General features: G+C 65.9%; 1 protein-coding gene across 1 annotated transcript in view; it reads right to left on the bottom strand.

Moving 5' to 3' along the window:
• PLEC (plectin) overlaps nt 1–15,664 on the bottom strand; it is a 35,801-nt gene extending 20,137 nt beyond the window's left edge. The window contains 7 exon segments of the mRNA XM_039464355.2: nt 66–181; nt 682–848; nt 1,749–1,841; nt 1,935–2,012; nt 2,919–3,008; nt 3,370–3,431; nt 14,947–15,664. Coding sequence (XP_039320289.2) covers nt 66–181; nt 682–848; nt 1,749–1,841; nt 1,935–2,012; nt 2,919–3,008; nt 3,370–3,431; nt 14,947–15,475 — 1,135 coding nt within the window. The 5' untranslated portion in view covers nt 15,476–15,664.
• Between the last annotated feature and the right edge of the window lie 5,648 nt (nt 15,665–21,312).

Consider the following 21,312-nt stretch of genomic DNA (forward strand, 5'->3'; position numbering starts at 1 on the left):
CTCAGTGGGGGGCTCTGGGGTGGGCGGGCAGGGGGAGGGGCGAGGAGGGGGCCGCGCAGACGTACCCTCAGGGTCCAGGAGCCGCGTCACTCCCAGGTCCCGCTCCGCCACAGAGAAGGCCTGGTCCAGGTTTTCCAGGTTGGTCTGCCGGTACACTTTGTTCATGTCGATCAGCATGGGCCTGGGACGATCAGGTGGCTGGTCAGGTGGGCCAGACAAGGCCAGCCAGCTCCTCACACATCCCAGCAACCATGGACCTCCCACACTCACCTCAAGAGGTGCGTGCCACATGGGCAGAGCTAAAATCACCCTGCCACCCCCACACCCAGGAGCCCAGGGGCACGGTACAGGGCTACGCAGAGCAGAGGGTGCCGGGCAGCTGGGGCTCCCTGTAGCCACCCTGCCCACCAGGCCCCTCCAGAGGCGTCCACAGTGGGCACACACTCCTGGCTGTGAGGACCAGCAGCCCACAGGCCCTCCAGCCTCGAGAAAGCCGTGGTGCTTCTGAAGGACACCAGGGTGGGGCTGGGCCCTGTCGAACTCCAGCAACCCAAGGCGGCCCGCTGGCACTCACCCTGTTCCTCGTGCCCCGCTCCCTGCCCCAACGTGTCTGAAGTTGTCTAGCAGAGGCACTGTGGAGGTGCCCCCAACCTCCAGCCCCCTCCCCCCAGGGCCATGTACTTGTGCCGGTGGATGATGGCGTTGAAGAGGCGGCCGTCTCTCCAGCTGGAGGTGAAGTTGTCACAGCGCAGGCCCTGGTACCCCTCCACCATGCGCTGTGACCACAGCAGCAGCTTCTCCTTGGCGGTCATGTCCTCTGACTGCCCGCTCACCTGGATGTCTGAGATCTACCCCCACAGAGGACAGGAGGCCACAGCTCAGCCACAGTTGCCAGGCCTGCCCTGTGCCCACAACCATGTGCTTGAGGGCAGGGGCAGCTCAGCACCCAGGGTGAGTGTTCGGGGCCGCCAAGCCAGCCAAAGCAGCACGGGGCTCCAGGGCCCTTCACTGTTGGGAAGCTGCTGGGACCGGCCATGCCTCGGGGTCACAAGTCCAACCACTCCAGCCAGGGGCAGCTGCCACCACACAGCAGGTGCCCGCTCCGATAGCTGGAGAGGGCTAGGCTGCACCCTGCACCTCCAGGGCTGGCATGGACCAGAGTGGAAGGACAGTAGGCCCAAGAGGACCAACCGTGCACCCCCAAAGCTGGCCCAGAACTCCTGGGTCTGGAAAAGGCTGGGGTTCAAGCTCCATCACTGGTTGCAGGCTGGCGGGTGGGGCCTCTGGCAGCCTGGCTCTGCCCGCCCACCCCTAGGTGCCTGTCGTCCTGCCAGCCTGTGTGACTCAGCTGCCATGCCAGCACCAGGCTCTGCCTGCCCAGCTCTCAGATTTGCGGTTTCCTGTGAGGCCAGGACAAGCAGCGGGTGAGTCAGCCCGTGCAGCCTGTGCTGCTGCAGAAGCCTCCCCAGGGCAGGCACTGGGCTGCATTCCTCAACAGGGAGGCTCCAGGCCCTGCCCAGCAGGGCCAGAGGGCAAGGATAGGCGGCCTCAGTGAGAGACCTTTGCCCTTAGGCCATAGATCCATCCGGGGCTGCAGCTGGCAGGAAGGCACCCAGGTGCCACCATACCTACGGTGCCAGCCAGCTCCTGGGCCACACCCCAGCCAGAAAGTGGATCCGCCTGCCACCAAGGAGCCCAGGCTACCCTAGAAACTCCTGCAGGCGGGAGCCTGGGGGCAGCTGTTCTACCTGGAAGTGCAGGATGATTGTCCAGATGAGGCCGAGGGTCAGCTTGGGGTTGCCGTCGGCAATATCATCGTTCCTGATGTTCACCAGCTTCACCTGTGAGCGAGGGGCTCTCGGTCACGGCCCACGGGGCAGGGCTGGCTTGGTGAGGGGTCTGGGTGGGGCCCAGGGCCAGGGAGGCAGCCTTACCTGGCGGTGCCGGAGATAATCCAGGGCAATCTGGACGTTCTGCAGCTTGTGGAAACGCATCCTCCCCTTCTCCCGGGGCTGTCGGGAGGCACAGTCAGCACCCACAGTGGAGCTGGAGCTCCCAGGCTCTACCCTCAGCACCCCAAAGCACCACAGCGACTAAGCCAAGGGTCTTCCCCAGGGGGCAATAGCCCCCCTCATCCCAGGTTCACCCTCCCCTGCAGGGAAAGGGAGGCCACGGGCCCAGGGGCCACGCCAGGCCCAGCAGGGGCTCGGGAAGTCCAGCGATCCAGGCTGAGGGAAGGAAGGGAGGGGCGGGAGGAGACAATAGCCAGGAAGCCTGGTGTGGAGGGCAGTGGCACCGAAGGGGGGTCCTCCTGCCCAGCAGCGGCAGCCTCAGCAGCTGCTGGTGGGTCCCAGGCCAGCTCTGGGCAGCACGGTGGGCAGGCAGCTTGACACCCAACCACCTGCCCGCCCAAGAGCCTGGCAGGGGTCGGCCGATGGGCCTCCAGCCCCCAGGGAGCTGGGCTCCACGGTCTTGGGGAGCTCCCGTGCCGCTGCGGCCGGCAGTCACAGCCACTCACCAGGCGTGAGCTCCTGGTTACGTCCCGCTCCCTCGGCTGCCCAGCCAGGGCAGGGCAAAGGGTAAAGGGCAGAGGTCAAGGTTCAGAGTCCAAGCAGCAGAGAAACCAAAGCAGAGCAGAGCATGAGGTTACTGTGTCAGGGACCCAAAGCGGAGGGCAGCGAGGCCCAGAGCAGCCGAGGTACGGGGGTTGCGGCCACTCTTAGGCCGGGCCCTCGGCTGTGCTGCCCGGCAGCCTGGGCCGGAGGCGCTGCCGGGGACGAGGCCAGGCTGCCCCAGAGAGAAGTCAGGAGGGATGGCCTGACTCCTGAGGGTGGCCAGAGAGGCCCCAAGGAGGGAAGGCAGACAGGGGTGTCCAGGTGGGGGCAGGCAGGGCCCGGACGGGGCAGCGACGCACGTACCAGGCTGTCCCCCGAGAGGACCTCCAGCAGGGAGATGAGATTGTGGCCATCGCGAAGGTCTTCATACAGGTCACTGATGTGCCTCTGTGCCTGTGGGGACAGCAGCGGCTGGGGTGAGCCACCAACAGGCCCTGGGGGGGCCGACCCGCAGAGTGGGTGCCGGTCGCAGAGGGAGGGCGGCGGGAGCCGGGTCCCCCAGGAGCCCACAGAGCACGCCCCTGCCCCTCGGAGGCACCTACCTCTGCCCTCCAGTGCTGCAAGGGGAGACCAGAGGAAGAGGAAGAGAGAGACAGGAGCAGGCGTGCGCAGAAAGAAGACAGAAAATAACAGGGTTCAGAGATGAGAGGTGAGTGCAGGCAGCGTTAGGACAGCCCTAGGCGGCGGGGCCACCCTCCCTCCATGCCACCCGCAGCCTCAGCCCCCGTGACACACACCAGCATGTGCCACCAACCTTGATGAGGTGCTTGTTGACCCACTTGGTGAAGGTTTTCTTCTGTACACGATCCCGCTCATCTGGGGGAGACAAGAGCAGCTGACCTGGGGCCGGGGAGAAGCCCCGGGAGCCCACGGGTGACCACGTGCAGACGCAGCGGCCCGGCTGGCCGGGTCCCACCTCAGGGGAGCCCCAAAGCCCCCCTCAGATCACACACTGAGCCCCAGGCACCCTCACCACAGCCCAGCCAGGACAGCAGAGACCCAGATGCCCGGGGCCCAGCAGTCTCAGTCTAGGCGGGGGTCAGGCACAGCCAGGTGCAGCCACCCCCCTGCAACTGTGCCCCAGAGGAGACAGGAGGGTCCGGACCACACCCTGAGCCCACGGCACACACAAGTCCCGTCCTGCACTCCCCCCGCCCCCCACAGACTGAGACCCAAGTAGGCGTGGCAGGGCCAGGGCCAGGGCCCTCCCCAGAGCACAGACGCCCTCACCGCCCTCCACCTGACGCTTGGAGGCCCCCGCCAGCCTTGCGGGAAGCTGCTCGGCCTCCTCCACGTTGGCTGGAGATGGCTCGCCCCGGACCCCCATCTCTAAGACAGCCCTCTACCCGGTGCCAAGGCTTCCTGCCACAGGAAGTGGCCTTCCTCCTACAGGGACCCGCCCTGCCTGGCGGGGGTGCCGGAGGGGAACCCCCCGCTACCTTTCTTGCCCTCGGAGGCCCTGAGCACAGCCAGGTACAGGTTGTCCTCCGAGCTGGTTCTCTTTCGGCCCAGGCCCTCAGGCTGGGGCACACTGAGCTGGTACTGAGACATGGCGCTGCCCACACCTTCTCACCGGCCCCTAGGCCTCAGGCACAGCGCTCCGGGCAGCCCCCCGTGGCACACGGGCAGCTGAAGGCTGTCGGCCCCACGAGACGCGCGCTGGGCACAGGCTCAGCTCGGAGCTGGAGTCGGTGTGGCCACTCCCTGCCTGCTGCTCTCCCCGAGAGGCCGGCCCGCCCCGGGGCCCCACCCCACACCGCGGGAGTGTCCCGGCGGGAAGGAGCACGGAGCCCCTCCCCCAGGGCACGCCCTCGGCCCACCAGAAACAGGAAACCGGAGTTTCCTCACCCATCCTGCCCACTGCAGCCCCCTAGGGGGACCTGGGGGCACAGGGCACCTGGCCCTTCGCTGCACACTAACTGGTGCCAGGACAGTAAAGGCACGCAGGCCATCCCCACGGCCACCCGGAAGGACCCCCCAACAGAGGGAGGGGCTCCCCCTGGGTGGGGCTCCAAGGCCACGCCTCACTTTAGAGCTCCCTGGAGGCCCCGCTTCAGCCTCTGCCCAGGAAGCCGAGACACCTGGCGAGGGGAGGGGGCCTGCTGCCCACCTGCTCTGGCAACCCCAGCACCTCCTCACAGACCTGCAAGAAAGGAAGCCGGGACCACACCCTACTCCATGTGCCCGCCCTGCCCCAGAGCCTGCCAGGCTCCTGCTCCAGGGCCACTGGGGTCCCACCCTGGCCCCTCCCTAGCTGCCCCCCAGGCACGTCCTGGAGCACTGCCCACCTAAGGAGCCCACCCTGGCACAGGCAGACTGGCAGCACACCTCAGCCAGAGGCGCGTAGCTGAGGGCTGACTCATGGGGGCCGGGCTTTGTGGGGGGATGGAGCCGCGGGAAGCCCCAGGACGGGCCCAGCCAATGAGTCAGGGATGGGGAGGGGGCCCAGGCCAGTGACTCACAGAAGGGAAGCCACACCTGGGGCAGGACCTGGCGACCCTAGGGGTGGGGGGGTGCTGTTTGCACCTGGGTGGGGCTCGAGGGACCCAGCCTCAGCTGTAAAGGGCAAAGGGCACAGGGCCTGTGCTGGCTGGGGCCTCTGGCTCCCTGGGGTCCGGGGCGGAGCTGCCTCTGGCCAGCTTCTGGGCCTGCCCAGCCCACCCGACCACCATAGGAAGGAATGTGCTGCCCCAACCACAAGAATGTTCCAGCCCCACATCAGGCTGATTCGGTCCAGCTGGGAGCTGCACTCGGGCCTCGGTTCTGGGAAGAGCTCACCCCACCCCATTCCTACTGACCCTGAGGCCGTGAGGGGGCACCAGAACCCCCACAATGGGGGGTGCCCAAGCCCCCCCGACATGGGGAAGCCCCCACCCCAAGCCAAGGGGCACAGCCAGCCCCCAGGACTCTGCCACGTCTTACATCTGTCCCCAGTGAAGATACCCCTTGGTCTCCACGCCTGGACTCTGAGCGTGGCATGAGATTCAGGGCAACCCTCTTGCTCTGCCTGTCCAACTCAGCAGCCTCCAGAACCTCAGGAGGCACCAGAAGCTCCCAAATCCAAATCTGATCCCTCACTGGTCACACCTCCAGTTGTGTGCCCAAGGGCACGCCACACCTGACACATCTGCCACCCCGCCCCGGCCCGGAGCCACTGGAAACACTGTCTGCCTCTTCAGAAGCACCGGGCCCAGCAGCTATCCTGAGGCCAAGCACCGTGTGAGACCCTGCTGGGTGTAGGCTCTGGGGGCCCGGCAGTGACCTGGCGCCTCCTGCCTGTGGGAACGGGGCTGCCACTCTGCTGAGGAACACGGCGTGTGATCCCGGAACAGCCAGGAAGGTGGGCACCGGGAGTCCAGGACAGCTGGAAACTAGGAGCCGGGGCCAGGGTCCAGGACTCGAGTGGGCTCCACCCCAGCCAGGCCCCTGTTCCAGCCTTCTCCCTGCCACTAACAGTCTCAAAGATGCCGCCCTGGGCAGGGCCAGGGCCAGGATTGGGGCAGGGTGGGGACTCGAGGCAGAGACAGGGCAGCAGTGAGGCTGGGTGAGGAGAAGGGCTGGGGCAGGGTGGGCTGGGGGCTCCATCAGGGGCCTCCACCTCCCAAGCCTGGCTTGAGCTCCCCTTCCCACTGCCTGCCTCTGGGTGCCTCTGCTCTGAGCTCCTCCCCAGCCATCACATCTCCCTCCCTCCCGGCCCTGCCTGCCCTTGGACCGCTCCCGTGGATGCCCGTCCATCCTATTCCGACCCTAACGCCGAGAGACACCCACCTCCCCCGACCCAGCCAGGCCACGCCCGCCCTCTGCGGCTGCAGCTCAGCTGGCTCTCCCACGGGGACGCACATATAACACCCCCAGCTCGGGCGCGTCTACACACCTGCCTGACACCTGTACCCTCCAGGGCAGCCGACCCTCGCCCGCCAGCCACGGCGATACTGCCGGGGCCCTCTGAGCAGTAGCGCCCCCCCGTTTTACAGGTGTGGACACTAAGGCTGAGGTCCCGCAGCCAGCGGAGACGGCCCTAGGACGGAAACCCCAACACCGGGAAGGGAATCCCGCCGGCCCCGGACGGCTGCAGGCCCACAGAAGGCCTGGAGCCCCGCCCTCGGCACCTCCTCCCTCCCCGGTCCCGGCGTCGGGAAACCCAGGCCAAAGCCCAGGCTGGAGGCGAGCCAGCCCCGCCCCCAGCGCCTCCTCCAGAGACAAACAAATGGGGGTAGGGGAGCGTCACCCCGCCTCCCTCCCCAGGTGTTTCCTGAGCTGGGGGGGCAGGGCTGCACCTGGCCGAGACACCACCCCCTCCCAGCCCGCAGACCCAGCCCCCCCAGGTGAGCGCACGTGGCCCCCTCGGTGCCGCCGGCCACGCCGCCGCACCCACCTACGCAGCACAGCTGCCGGTAGAGGTGGCCCCTGCGGGCCCGCTCGCAGCCGCTGTCCAGCCAGCACGGCCGCTCCAGCGAGACCTGCCGCGGCGAGGCGAAGGCGCCCCCTGCCCCCCACATGCCGGCCACAGCCTGAGCCCTGGTGCGGCCCCGGACGGCGGGGCGAGCTGGACCGCGGCCGCGCGTCTGCTTCCAGCCCCCGCTGTCAGGCCGCCAGCCCGGCTCTCCGCGTCCCCGCGATCCGCCCGCCCGCCGCAGAGCGAGGCCCGGACCCGAAGAACCTGCCCCTGGCGCGCGGCCCCGCCCAGCGCAGCCAGGAAGCCGCGCCCCAACCCACTGGCCCGGCCGGGAAGCTGGGGCGGCCGGGGAGGGAGCTCTCGGCAGGATGTCAGGTCGGGGGTGCGGGGCCCAGGGAAGAAGGCCGGGCACGGTGCCCGGCAGTGGGGAGACAACGCTGGGGGCGGCAGCGAGGGGCTGAGCCCCGCCTGGCACCACCGGGGAGCAGGGGCATCCCATGAGCCAGGACCGTGGCGGACAGGGGCAATCGTGGGCTGAGGTGGGGAGGGAGGGACAGTGTCTGGTCTGCAGCCAAAAACATGGATGCGAAAGAAGCCCTCAGCCCGTCTCATCCCGGCAGCTCGGGGTGTCCCCAGCACCACGCCTAGAAGCCCCATCTTGACTCATCTCAAGTATGGAGGATCCAGCGGAGGAGCTGAGCCGGGCAGCCTCCCCACTGCAGGACAGGCTCGGCCCGCCAGGTCCCCGGTGGGGCAGTCCCTCTGGCCAGATGCCCAGACTGCTGCCTAGTCCCCAGGGTCCCGCCCCAGGCTCTGTTCACTCCAGCCCCACCCCATCCTGCGCTGGGCCCGGCTGCCACCTGGGACCACAGCCCAGGAGCTGGTGACTTTGAGCAGGGAAGCAGGGCACAGCCTGGCTGCCCCCGCCCCCTGTGAGGCGGTCCAGGCCCTGCCTGAGGGCATGAGGGCACCTGCCTCACCTGTGTGACTCCGCCCCCCGCTCTGTGGGTGGGGAGCCACCTCCACCTCAGTGCTGGCCGGAACAGGCACCTGCCTCACCGGTCCCTGCCACAGTGGCTGCCACAGGCTTCCCTTCACCAGGGGGACGCTGCTGCCCTGCCTGGCCTCCCCTTCCACCCAGCTGCCCGGCACAGGCTGCAGGCTGAGGGCCGCCGCATAGCCCGCCCTGCGCTGGGACTGCAGCAGGCTCAGGGTCTACACTGCAGGGTGGGTTGGCGGGCGGGGCGGGGGGGCCAACACCGCTTTCACTGACAGCTCTGGGACAGGAAGGGGAGGGCACAGGGAATGAAGGGGCGGGAGGGAGGCGGACCCTCCGCCTCGCCCGGAGTCCCCGGCAGGGGCTTACCTTGCTCATCCCGCGCCCATCGACGTCCCCTGCGCCAATGCCACACAGCGGCCAGGGTGACGACGTGGCCCACCACCACCAGGGAGGGGAACAGGCTGCCCGAGGGCTCCATGGCCACCAGGCGGAGCGGCCACGGCCGCCCTTCCCACGCCAGAAACCGGCTGCTTCAGGCTACACAGCCCCCTCCCTGCGTGCAGGGTGAGTGAGGGGGAGCTCCGGGACCAGAGCCTGCCCTGCCCGCGGGACCGCCCCACGAGCCGCCGCAGCCCGGAGACAGCTCCCGCCCGCCTCCTCTCCCCCTCCCTCCACCGGGCCGGCCCTGGGCGCCTCCCCACCGCCGGCTCAGCTGTCCCTGCGCTGAGCTACTGCCGCTCAAGGTTAGCAGGCCTTAACCCCTGCATCCCCGCGGCCACACCCGCTGGGAGGAGGGGCCAGCCGCAGCCCCCCAGCACTGCCCACAGCCTTGGCACACACCCTGTCTCCCAGCCTCCCCTTGCTATCCCCGCCAGAAGAGGGGCCTGAGCAGCCCACTCTGCCTCCAAGGCTGCCCTCTGGGGACAGCTGCCAGCCACAGAGGGATGCCAGCACCCCCCACCCAAGCCTGCAGCTGATCCCACCGCACTCAAAGACCTTCCCCCTCCTCACCAGCCCCAGCGCCCCCCCCACCGAGTGGGGCTGCAGATAGAGCTGAGGGGGTCTGGGTGAGGGTGCAGGAAGGGGGCTGCCTGCAGGAGGAGGGACAGACAGCTCCTCCAGCCTCAGCGCCCCAGCCCTCTGGCTCCTCTCCCCAGCAGGGGCCAGGCTTTCACAAGACTTTCAAGGGCCGCCCACCTACCGGGCACGATCTTCATCGGGGACAGTGGCAGAAGCCCACGGGGCAGACAGAGCGGGCCAGGGGTGTGGGAGGTCACGGGCCCCTCAGAGGAGGCACAGGCCACGGCGGCAGCGTCGGGTGGGAGGAGGGCACGGCTGTGCGGCTGGGAGCAGCAGCGCATGGGGGAGGGGAGCGGTGGGCAGGGGCCCAGGGGATATAAATATCCAAGGAGGGCTCGAGAGGACGGTCGGTCACCACCCAGACTTAGAACATGACGCACGGCTTGAGGGCGCCCAGGCCCTGCGGCAGTCGGGTCTGGCTGGGCAGTGCCACCTGACGCCTCGGTCCCTGAGCTCTCGCAGGGGTTCTGACGGAACGGGGCGTGGGGGGTGGGGAGCGTGGGCTCACGTCCCTGCAGTCCCTGCCCACCTGGGGGGTGTTCTTGGAAAGGCCACCCGTTCTCCCAGAGGGCCCTGCGCAGGTCACCCAAGGCAGCACCTGGCCCCACCGGTGGCCGGGACAGCTGCCCCAAGGTCACGCACAGGCCTGGGACCCAGGCAGCACGAAATCAGGGCTCTGGCCACCCAGGCAAGTACCCGCCCCACAGCACAGGGGGCGCCGCCAGGCTCAGGCCTCTCCTGGGGTCCTGGGGGATCTTGGATGGGGTCACCCCTCCCGGGCCTGGCTCCACCCAGGAGCCCCGAAGCCCTGCTCCGTGGAAGGCCCGTGTCAGAGGGTTCGGCCACAGGCAGGCCCACAGCATACACATCCTGTAGTGTGGCGGGGACACAGGACGTGGGGCACACAGGTCCACTCCTCTCACCCAGGACCCTCGTCTGCTGGGTGCGCCTGAGGCCCAGCAGAACGCACATGGACACTTCCACTGCTCCTGGCACCACATGGAACCCTAAGCGAGCCCCATGAAGTCCTGTACCACGAAAGCGTCATGCAGACCAGGAGCCTGAGGTGCCACCCGCCATCTTGCATGCTGCCATCGGAGCCCAGGTGGCCTCCAGTGTAGTCATCTCAGCCCACAGCAAGGCACAGTGAACCAGCCTAGCCCCGGCCAAGGGGCAGGGCACCCGGGTCCATGCTGGGGAGCTCAAGGACAAGAGGGCTGGGGCCCTCTGGGCCGGGTGGAGTGGGCCCACCCCAGCCTTCTGCTCTCCAGCCCCACACTTCAAAAGGTGCTGCTGAGGGGCCTGCTCTGGGCGGCCAGGGGTTGGGCGGGCCCGGGCAGCCCTGAGGGTCAGGGACACCCACTGCCCCAAAGGCACGCCAGAGAGGGCCCAACTCCCAGCTGAGCCCAGGACGGCATCTGGCCCCCAGTGGGCAGGGGCCAGCAGGCCGGACGGTTCAGCCCACTCCCCGTCTCCAGCCAGGGAAGTCTCCAAGGAGCCTGTGACTCAACAGCCTGGGTGAGAACCAGCTCCTGGAGGCAGGAGTGCCCCAGGCTGGCAGGGGGCAGTTCCTCTACCACTCCACTGAGCCAGGACAGGGCCCGTGGGCCAGGACACACCATACACGCTCCTGGGGCAGCTCTGAGAGGGGGCCTATCCCAGCATCCCAGATTCTGGCGTCTCAGAACTGTGGGCAACGGGAAGAGACAGGTCTGCCAGGAGCAGCCCCGGCCCCTCGTGGCCCTGCACAGCCCGAGGCCTTGGGCCCCGGCCCCCCTCCTCTGCCTCCCACAGCCTCCAGCTCTGCCTGCCCTACCTTGGCCCAGCTGAATCAGCTCCTCCATGCTGTACCTGTCCATGGCTGCTGCACAGGCCAGGCTGCTCCGGGAGCCGGCAGGGAGGAAGGCCAGGCAGGAAGGAGGGAAGGGGTGGGAAGTGGAGGGAGGGCCAGGCCCACCCGTGCCCTGGGAACAGCGGCTCCTCCTCACAGCCACCCCTTAGTCATTTGACGGAGCTGAAGCCCAGCAGACTGACGGGTCAGACCAGCCCAGCAGACCCGCCTGGGGGTGCAGGGGACTGGCCTGCCTGCAATCCCAGAGAGCCCTCCGGCCCCAGCCCATGGGTCTTCCCTACTGTGCCTGCCCCACCCAGCAGACCCCACCCTGCAGCCTCCCCTTCCCGCTGCAGGCCCCACTAGCCCAGCCCTGCTACCCCACCCACCCTCCCACCCACATTCCAGCCATCCATGTGCCCAGCGGCAATTTGTGAGCCATGCGGGAGCAGAGCCCCAACTGTTCACCCCGCCCCACTCACTGAGACCCGCATTCCTCAGCCCCAAAGGTGATCCTTTCCTCCACCCGAGTCCTCCCAGGCATCGTGTCCAGGGGCGACTGTGACACCTCCTGCCTCCCCTCTCCACACCTCCACCCAGCTGCCTGTGGACCAATGAAGCACAAACCAAATCCCGCCATCACTCCACTTAGAAACCTGCCTGTGATCTACAGAAATCCCACAAACAGGTGACAGCCAAGCCAGTGATCCCTGCGGAGAGCTGGCCAGGCCACAGTCCGCCTCCACCCAGGACAGCATGCGGCTATGAAGAAGGGCAAGGCAGCCAGGCCACCTCCAGGACCCCCCTTGACGCAGGGCTACAGAGGGTCAAGTGGAGAGGTGGAGGCACAGGCGTGCACCCTCCATGGCGAGGGGAAGTGGTGACGGCTCCGCCGGCCCCTGCTCATTCCTGTGGGAAGCAGCTCTAGGTGCTGTGGGTGGACAGCGCTCAGCTGGCGTCTCCTCCACACAATCCTGGGTTCCTTCTGACTTTTGAGCCAGGCAAAGCATCGCTATTTGAAATGTAAATTAAGGCTGGGCACTGTAGCTGTAATCCCAGCACTCTGGGGGGCCAAGGCAGGTGGATCACCTGAGGTCAAGAGTTCGAGACCAGCCTAACAACATGGAGAAACCCTATCTCTAATAAAAAATACAAAATGAGTCAGACATGGTAGGACATGCCTGTAATCCCAGCTCCTCAGGAGGCCAAGGCAGGAGAATCGCTTGAACCTGGGAGGTGGAGGTTGCAGTGAGACAAGGCTGCGCCATAGCACTCCAGCCTGGGCAGCAGAGCAGGACTCCATCTCAAAAAAATAAATAAAATAAAATAAAAACTGAACTGTAAATGAAACTCACATATAAAACCTGCTCCAAGGCCGGGCGTGGTGGCTCAAGCCTGTAATCCCAGCACTTTGGGAGGCCGAGGCGGGTGGATCACAAGGTCAAGAGATCGAGACCATCCTGGTCAACATAGTGAAACCCCGTCTCTACTAAAAATACAAAAAATTAGCTGGGCATGGTGGCGCGTGCCTGTAATCCCAGCTACTCAGGAGGCTGAGGCAGGAGAATTGCCTGAACCCAGGAGGCGGAGGTTGCGGTGAGCCAAGATCGCGCCACTGCACTCCAGCCTGGGTAACAAGAGCGAAACTCCGGCTCAAAAAAAAAAAAAAAAAAAAAAAAAAAAAAAAACCTGCTCCAACAGCTTCCCACCACACCAAGCAACCAAAACTCCCTGCCACAGGCCCAGGGCCTTCCCATGAGTCCTCTCCCTCTGGCCATCCAGCCTCCCTCTGTCCCTCTCTCTGGGCTGCTCCTGGCAGGGCAGGCACCTCCTGAGAGAGCCCTCCCTGATTGCTTCTGAAGCCACCTCCCTAACACTCTCTCCTCACCCAGTTCACGTCACAATACTGGGCCCCCCTGGGGCAGGGGCTCCATCTGGGAATGGCCCTGGCCTGTGCATGGCTAGACGAGCATATGGACAGATGGCTTCCCACACAGATATGCCACTAGCAGGGACAAGCAGACCACCAGGGCACAGAGAGGGCGGGGCCTCACCACAGGGGTATAGCTGGTGCTCCCTAGCCAGGGCTGGATGGAGAGGGACAGCCCACCTGACAGAGCCATTGTGGACCAGCACAGGTGGCCCTTTGCCCAACTTCAGAGGGGCTGTGCGGTGGGGAAGGGCAGGGCAGGGCAGCTCACTGCTTGGTCACTTTAAAACTCAGAGAAGCCCGTGGTCTCAGGTATCCTCAGAACTGCTCCAGCCTGTATGCGGGGCCATCATGACCCCTGCCACTGCCCGAGGCCAAGCCCTGCCCTCTGCCACACCCCACATCTGAGCCCTGTCCTTCTCCTAGCTTCCTGTCCCCAAGCTCAGACCGTGAAGTCGAGGGGAGAGGGGTCTGAGCCTGCTGGCCCTGACTCATCCCGGAGCTACAGCTCGCTTCCTGTTGGAAACTCTGAGCTGCTGCTGGTGGCTGTGGCTTCGGGGGGACTGAGTCACCTCCATCGGGGAGGGGTGCCCTCCGCTCTGCCCGCTGTGGCCACACCCAGCCCCCCCACCCTTGGCCCTGCCGCCAGCTGCCCGCCAAGCCAGCCCAGCCCAGCCATGGACAAGGAAGGAGAAGAAAGGAGGGGAAGAGCTCCCAGTCACCACACCCAGGAGTTGAGCACAGGGCGGCTGGGCTGCCAAACGGCCGGAGGTGGGTGGGCAGCAGTGATGGGGGAGGGGGAGAAGCCAGCAGAAAGGCCCCATGGGCTGGGGCCTGGACTACACACCTGGCCAAGCGGTCTTTGTCTCACACCTCCTTGGGGGGACATGTCGCCCATTTAGAGAGGAGGTGGAGAGGCCACAAGACCTGCCCAAGGCTGGGGAGAGAGCCAGGGGGGGAGGCCAGCCTCCACCCCACAGCCTCATGGACACTCCCCAACGGGCTCAAGGCAAGCCCCTAACGAGTCCAACTCACCCCAGCCTGACCAGCACCAGGGCTCTGCCTAGCACCCCTCGAGGGCAGCTGTGCCCCAACCTTGGGCCTCCTCTGGCCTCCCCCACACCTCGGGCAAACTCCTGCCCACCCCAAGAGCCCCACCCCAGGCCTCCTTCTTCAGCTGGAGACAGCAAGCTGCTTCCCAAGTGCCAGCCCCAGAGAGGGAGGTGGGGCCAGGCCGGCCTTCTGCTGGGGGCCAGGGCCCTCCTGAGCCGGCACGGGGCAGAGTGCTCCAGTGTGTGCGTAAGCTTCAGGCTGCAGGAGACACATCTGCCCACCTGGGTCCTGCTGGCACAGGTGCTTGGGGACAGGGGGAGGTCACAGAGAAGGTACAGAGCAAGAGGTCTCTGGAAGCCTCTGGGACGAGGGACCTATCTTGCCCTGCGGGACCTGGTTCATACCAGGAAGGGCTTATCTAGGCCCCGGGTTAGGCCAGCACGTGCCACAGCACAGCCTGGCCCCTGCCCTGCCGGAGGAGCCTCCTGCCTGGACCCAGTGCTTCTCCCCATCCTGCCCAGGGCCGTCCCCAGCCACCACCAAGCCCAAGCTGGCCGAGCACTGTTACGGGTCACACTAGGCGCTCTGTGCAACAGCAAGCCTGACCATCAAGCACCGCGGCAGGGGAGGCGGCCAGGCCACGTGCTGGATGACCACCCACGACCGGCGCCAGCACCTTCTCAAACACCCCATCTCACTGCCGAAGGGACCTCCAGGCAGACAGGTCACTGGGACGGGAGGAGGCGTAGCGGGGAAGGCAAGGGCAGTGCTGGAGCGAAGGCCGGGGTGCCCCAGGGTGTGCCTGGGGAAGCCACAGGCTCCTCCTCGGTCTAGACACCCCAAGGTCCCCAGCCGAGGAGGAGGAGCCACGTGGCTCCACAGGCAAGCGCACCCCACGCCCTCAGGCACGGGGGCCACCTGCTGGTGTCAGCGACACTCCACACGCCAGCTGACCACTACGACCCAGGCCCAGCTCCGAAGGAACCACAACCAGACCCCCACTTTCCACCCCTCATGACCTGGGGTCAGGGTGCAGCTGACCTGTGGCTGGAGCAGGGGCAGGCTCCGGGCCGGGCCTGGTCAGGGTCCCCAGGGCGGTGGCAGGCACCACAGGGGTCTCAGGTGACACGTTCTCAGGCTCCTTCCGGCGGTAGACCCGCTGCTCCTCTGCAGGCAGTGGCCCCCGTTTGGGTGGGGAGCTCAGGGGACCCTGCACAGCCTGCACCTGTGGGGTGCGGCGTGCGGGCATCACCATGGCGACGGGGCGGCGCACACGTTGCAGAGAGGCGGGCACGATCTCCGGCGGCAGGTGCAGGTGTTGGCGGAGGTGGGCAATGCCTTCATTGGTGAGGTACCAGTAAAAGTGGCGCCAGGCAAAGGTCTCGCGGACCAGGCCCCGTGCCCGCAGGGATGCCATGGCACGCATGACCTGCAGGTTGGTGACGCCGGGCACATGGGGGTGCAGGCTGCGGGGCCGCCGGTCCTTCTTGGCCACCATCACGCCCTCGCGGAACAGCACCTCATAGATGGCCCGCAGCTGGTCCCGTGGCATGAGCATGCCGGCCACCATGGCTGCTGGAGCCGGGAGGGCGGCGCAGGGGCGAAGGCAGAGAGCAGGACACCCCGAGAGCAGGACACGAGGCTTCCGCACTACGGGAGGGAGTGACAGCGGCCAGCGGCAGGGGAGGCAGGCTGGGGCGCTGAGCTCAAGGGCGCAGACTCCGGCTGTGCGGCTCCTGGGGCTCTGTGCAATCCCTGCCGGCACTGCCGGCTGCCCGCCCTCCTCCAGGACGCCGGGCCGGCCCCCTCTGACTCAGCAGCTCAGCGGCCCCTCCCACCCACAGCCAAGGGGCCCTTGCAGAGTGGGGGGCACCTCAAGAGGCAGCGCCACCTCCACAGCTGCCCCTTCCCCCACCAGGCCCCAGGGCTCCAACGTCAGAAATGACATCAGGTTCTAAACACATCCTTCAAAGTCCCTAAGACTGCGCTGGGGCAAGTGGGGGCGGACACAGTCCAAGAGTCTAAAGAAGAGGGTGGCCGGGCAGGCAGCCGGGCGGAGGAGGGGTCCTCAGCAGGGGCGTGGGCTCTGGCTTCACAAGGATCTGAAGGGGCTGCTGGGCTGCCAGGCCTGGAGAGATGAGAGGCTTCAGCTGGGAGAATCAGGGCCTGGGGAAGAAGCTGGGGGTCCTGGGGAAGGATGTCCAAGGGGGGTGGCCAGGGGGCAGCTGCCAGAGCACATGGGCGGGCTACAGGCACCGCTGCTGCTGTCCATCAGGCAGGCAACCCGACAGACCCCCACCTCCACACGCCAGGCTCAGAGGCGGTGGCCACGCAGGTTAACACTTCCCTCTCCAGGCCAGATTAGAGGTGGCCACTCCAAGCCCACAGCCCTTCAAGCAGAGCACCAGCTAGACGGCTCTGAGAGGCGCCTCTATCCACCCCCATCTCCAACCCGGCTGTCGGAGGCCACAGACTCCCAGCTGCCACAGGGAATCAGAGTCACCAAGTCCTCACTGCCCACAGACGCCCACCCTGGGCAGCCCAAATGCCCGTCTGTGGGCCAGAGGGATGGCTGCAGAGTGGAAGAATGCCACTGCAGGAGACGGCCAGGGCCCAAGGGAGGGGAAGAGGAAACAGCCTTGTGAGGCCCTGCAGGCCTGGCCCAGCCACACCCATCATCACACCGGCCCCCACCGCCCCCACTGAGGGTCCAGGCATGGGAACCCCACCCAACATGCCCACTGTCCCACGTTGTGCTCCAGGGCCCCCCACCTGGATCCCTGCTCGCCTCAAGCTGACACACCCCTTCCCACCAAGCACGGCAAACCCGGGAACTGATTATAAATAGGAGGGGGAGGGGGGATCCCGAGGTGGGAGGCGCTGGCCAGCAGCGGGCAGGCGGCCAACGTGAAGCCTGTGGGGGCGGGTTTATGGGGCCGTCGCCATGGCGCCACGGTGCAGGCTCCAAACACAGACACACACACACACACACACACACACACACGGGCACACACACGCCTGCGTGCACAGAAGTGTGGTGGCGGGGAAATTCTGAAGGCACAGCCACTGTGCCCACAGCCCTCCGGCAGGGCCAGCTCGCTACCACACGGCTCTCCCTTCCTCTGAAGCCAAACCCAGCCAGGAAGAGGCCAGCCTCAGGAGGTGAGGCTCAAGGAAGACGCGGGGACCGAAGCGGCCACGCCCCCTGGCCCACCAGCACCTGCGGACCCTCCACGCACCAGGGCCGTGGCGCTGGGAACAATACCAGCCGGGTCCGAGCCTGCCCAGCCCTGTGCCCACAGGGGTCCCTACCCTTGGTGTGTCCCTCAGCGCCCCGCACACGGCCCACCGCAACTTCCTGGCAAGCTTCCCCAACCTAATTGCCCCCCAATCCGCAAGCGCCCTACCAAACAAATGTAGGCATCACCCATGATACCCACACTGCCCCAAAAAGACCCTGAGGCACACCCAAGGAAGGTCCCGCGGACCCAGGGTCTCTCCGACGCAGCCCTGCAGGGGTGCTCAGCCTGAACCCCGCTGGGCCGCCTGCCCAGCCAGCCGCGCCTCCCCCAAGCCGGCTCGGGCCGGGAGAGGGCGGCGGCTCCCCCAGCAGAGAGGGGGCGGGGCTCGGTGGACTCCCCTCCCTCCCACCAGCCCGGGCCGCAGGCGGGAAAGGAGGCCGCAGGGAGGAGCCCGGGGCAGAACGTTCCCGGCCCATCCCGTTCCCGGCCCATCCCGCCGGCTCCGCTCACGCCCCCCCGCCCCCCCACCCGTGCAGGCGCCACCCCCACCCCGCCTGGCGACACACGCCTCCTGCGGCACACGAGCCCCGCGAAGCACACACACCCCTGCGCCAGGGCCCAGGCGTCCCCCGACCCCAGGTAGAAGCTACTGCCCCCCGCCCCCCACCCCGTGGGAACCGAAGCGCGAGCTGATTCAGCACTGGGAGGGCCAGGGAGTGCGACTGGGCAGCCCCGCCCCCCCACTCCAGGCCCCTTCGGGTTTCCAGAGCAACCAGTCAGAGCTTCTGGGCAGCCCCCAGCTCCCCCAGCGCACCCCTAGACAAAGAGCCGCAGTGTGGACTTGCCCGGAGCCAGCCCGCCGGGCGCCTCTGCGCAGCGGTCCCCCCAGCACCCCCCTGCCCCCCGGACGCCAGGCTGCGGGCGGCACACTCGGGCGGGGAGCGGGGCCGACCCCGCCGCGAAGGCTGAGCCCCCACCCAGGCCCGGCCCCGCCGCAGCTGCCCCGCCCCCGACGCCCCTGCAGGGCTGGAGCCGCCTCGGAGGACCCCGAGGCAGGTGCAGGAGCCCGGAGCGGGCGGAGTCTGGGGGCGAGTCTGCGGCTCAGTGGTCCGCAGTGCTGCTCCGCGGGTGGCAGACCCTGCCCGCCACCCCGCGTGCGCCGCACCCGGCCAGAGGTCACTGTGTGGTCCAGGACCCCCGGCTCGGGCCCGGCCCCGGGACCGCACCTTTGAGGGAGCTGATCTCGTGCTGGATGGCTCGCGAGGGGTCCATGCCTGCGCCGGGGCTGAGGGTGGCAGTGCCACCGCCAGGCAGCGTCCAGCCCCGCACCGCACTGCCCGGGCCAGCGCCGCAGCCGGGGGAGGAGCCCGGAGGTCGGGGGCAGGGCCTGCGGGCCGGGGGCGGGGTTTCAGCTGATCAATGAGCCGGACAGGGCCGCCCGGGCGCATGCTCCGGGCCACAGCGCGCACCCCTCCCTCCCGGGCCGCTGTTCTGGGGCACGAGACCCCGTTAACCCCAGCCAGACTGCTGGGTCACCAGGCCGGATCCAGGAGCGCCGGGACGGCCCACCCCACAGATCCACAGCCCCTGGCGTCCGCTGCCACGAGCCCTGCTCAGAATGTCCTGTGGGACACAGGTTCAAGGGCCCCCAAGCCCTGCAGGAGACACTCACCCATCCGGATCTCCCAGTGACCTCCTCAGCCGGCCCAGCTCCAGCGCCTGGACTCGCAGGCTGCTAAGATCAAGCCCCCAGGACCCTGGATGGCCACCTCCCACCTCCCCGGCCCCAGCGGCGTGCCCCTTCCTGGGGGCGTCTCCCCTCCACACAGCCCTGGGCCAAGCACCTTCTCCACTGGCTCCCAAGACGACAGGTCCAACCTACACCCTGGCCTCTGCCTCTCCCACCCAGCCTCAGGATGCCCCATAGGCAGCCCCACAGGTCCTGCTGGCTGCACCCCTCAGTGTGCCCACTTGCCAGCATCTCCACTGTCACCAGGATGACAGTGGAGCTCCATCCCACCCCCACTACCACCAGGGACCCTCTGCAGCTGCTCTGATCCAACCACCCCCATGGCCAATAGGGTCAGCCTCCTCAGCCCGCAGGAGTACTGTGTCACTGCCCACCCTGGGGGAGCAGGTTGCACTGGCAGGGTGAGGTCACCTCTGCCTCACTGCAACACAGGAAGTTACAGAGGAATGCCTGGGCCCTGCCCGCACCACGGGCACCCCTTCAACACTGGCCCCAGGGTTCGCCCCACCCCAGTCTATCGTGCTGGGCAGTGCAGGGCAGGATGGCCTCCACAAGATGTGACCAGCCTGCCTCAGTCTTCAGCCAGGTCCTTCCTCTCCCTTCACCCACAAGCCCCTCCCCTCCTACAAACAGACTCGCTGTGTGCCAGCTTGGGGCTGGCATGGAGGACGTGACCATGACCCAGGATCGAGGCTGGCAGCTCCCACAGGTACAAGCTAACGGGCAAAGAGCCAGGAGCCAGCCCCACCTGTGCTGCAGATCCAGCAGTTCTGGGGTCTCCGCCTGTCCTTGCCTTCCCTGGGACTCAGCCAGTCTCAGGGTGTGGGGAGTCTCAGGAAACACCAGCTGGTGAACTTAGGGAAAACGGTGAAGTGAAGAATTAAAACACAATTCCAGGCCGAGCACGGGGGCTCATACCTGGAATCCCAGCACTTTGGGAGACTGAGGCAGGTGGATTGCTTGAGGTCAGGAGTTTGAGACCAGCCTGGCCAACATGACAAAACCCAATCTCTACTAAAAATACAAAAATTAGCCCATCATGGTGGTGCGCGCCTATAGTCCCAGCTACTCGGGAGGCTGAGGCACAAGAATCACTCGAACCCAGGAGGTGGAGGTTGCAGTGCCACTGCTAAATTCCTAGGTATGTTTTACTAAACTGTATCTGGATAAACCTAAATTTGGCCTGCAAGTGAATAGTACTTCCTTATTAAACTTCAAGTGAAACTGACAGATATTTATAAATAGATCTAAAAAGTTTATACATTAAAAAAAAATTGCTGCTTTTTTTGTTTTTGTTTTTTGGGTTTTTTTGTTGTTGTTTTGTTTTGTTTTGTTTTGTTTTTGAGACGTCTCACTCTGTCACCCAGGCTGGAATGCAGTGGCTCAATCACAGCTCATGGCAACCCTCGCCTCCTGGGTTCAAGCAATGCTCCCCACTCAGTTTTCTGAGTAGCTGGGACTATAGGCATGCACCACCACTCCCAGCTAATTTTTTACTTTTTTATACAGACGGTCTGTCTATGTGTTGCCCAGGCTGGTCTCAAACTCTGAGGCTCAAGCCATCTCCCCACCTCCCAGTGCTGGGATTACAGGTGTGAGCCACCCTGCCTGGTCTGGATCAATTTTTTAAATTTAATGCATAAAAATTTTCCTCAGCCTAGGGAGTTTTGTTTTGTTTTGTTTTGTTTTGTTTCGTCTTGTTTTATTGAGACGGAGTCTCGCTCTGTCGCCCAGGCTGGAATGCAGTGGCGTGATCTTGGCTCACCGCAACCTCCGCCTCCTGGGCTCAAGAGATTCTCTGCCTCCGCCTCCCGAGTAGCAGGGACTACAGATGCACACCACCACGCCTGGCGAATTTTTGTATTTTCAGTTGAGACGGGGTTTTGCAGTGTTGGTCAGGCTGATCTCCAACTCCTGACCTCAGGTGATCCACCTGAGGTCTTGGCTTCCCAAAGTGCTGAGATCACAGGCACGAGCCGAAGTGCCCAGCCAGGGAGATTTTCTTTTAAAGATTAAAATGCATAAAACTGAACATTATAAGATTGGCCCGGTGTGGTAGCTCAGCACTTTCAGAGGCTGAGACAGGAGGATCACTTGAGCCCAGGAGTTCAGGACCAGTCTGGGCACCAGAGCGAGACACTGTCTCTGCAAAAACTAAAAAACTAGCCTGACTTGGTGGCCTGTGCGCCTGTGGTCCCAGCTCTTTGGGATCCACCCAAGGCTGCAGTGAGCCATGATCGCACCACTGCATTCCTGCCGGGGGAACAGCAAGACTGGCTCAAAAACGAAAAAATAGGATCATAGTTTTCAGCTAACGAGAGGTGAGGGCACACAGCTGTTCAGAGAAGGAACACACAGGTTTTCATGGAGTGACTCTGCCTTTAACGCACCCCCTGAAGTTAAGCTGCCCACCTG

This window comes from Saimiri boliviensis, chromosome 15, assembly GCF_048565385.1.
Source record: "Saimiri boliviensis isolate mSaiBol1 chromosome 15, mSaiBol1.pri, whole genome shotgun sequence".
Taxonomy (NCBI): domain Eukaryota; kingdom Metazoa; phylum Chordata; class Mammalia; order Primates; family Cebidae; genus Saimiri; species Saimiri boliviensis.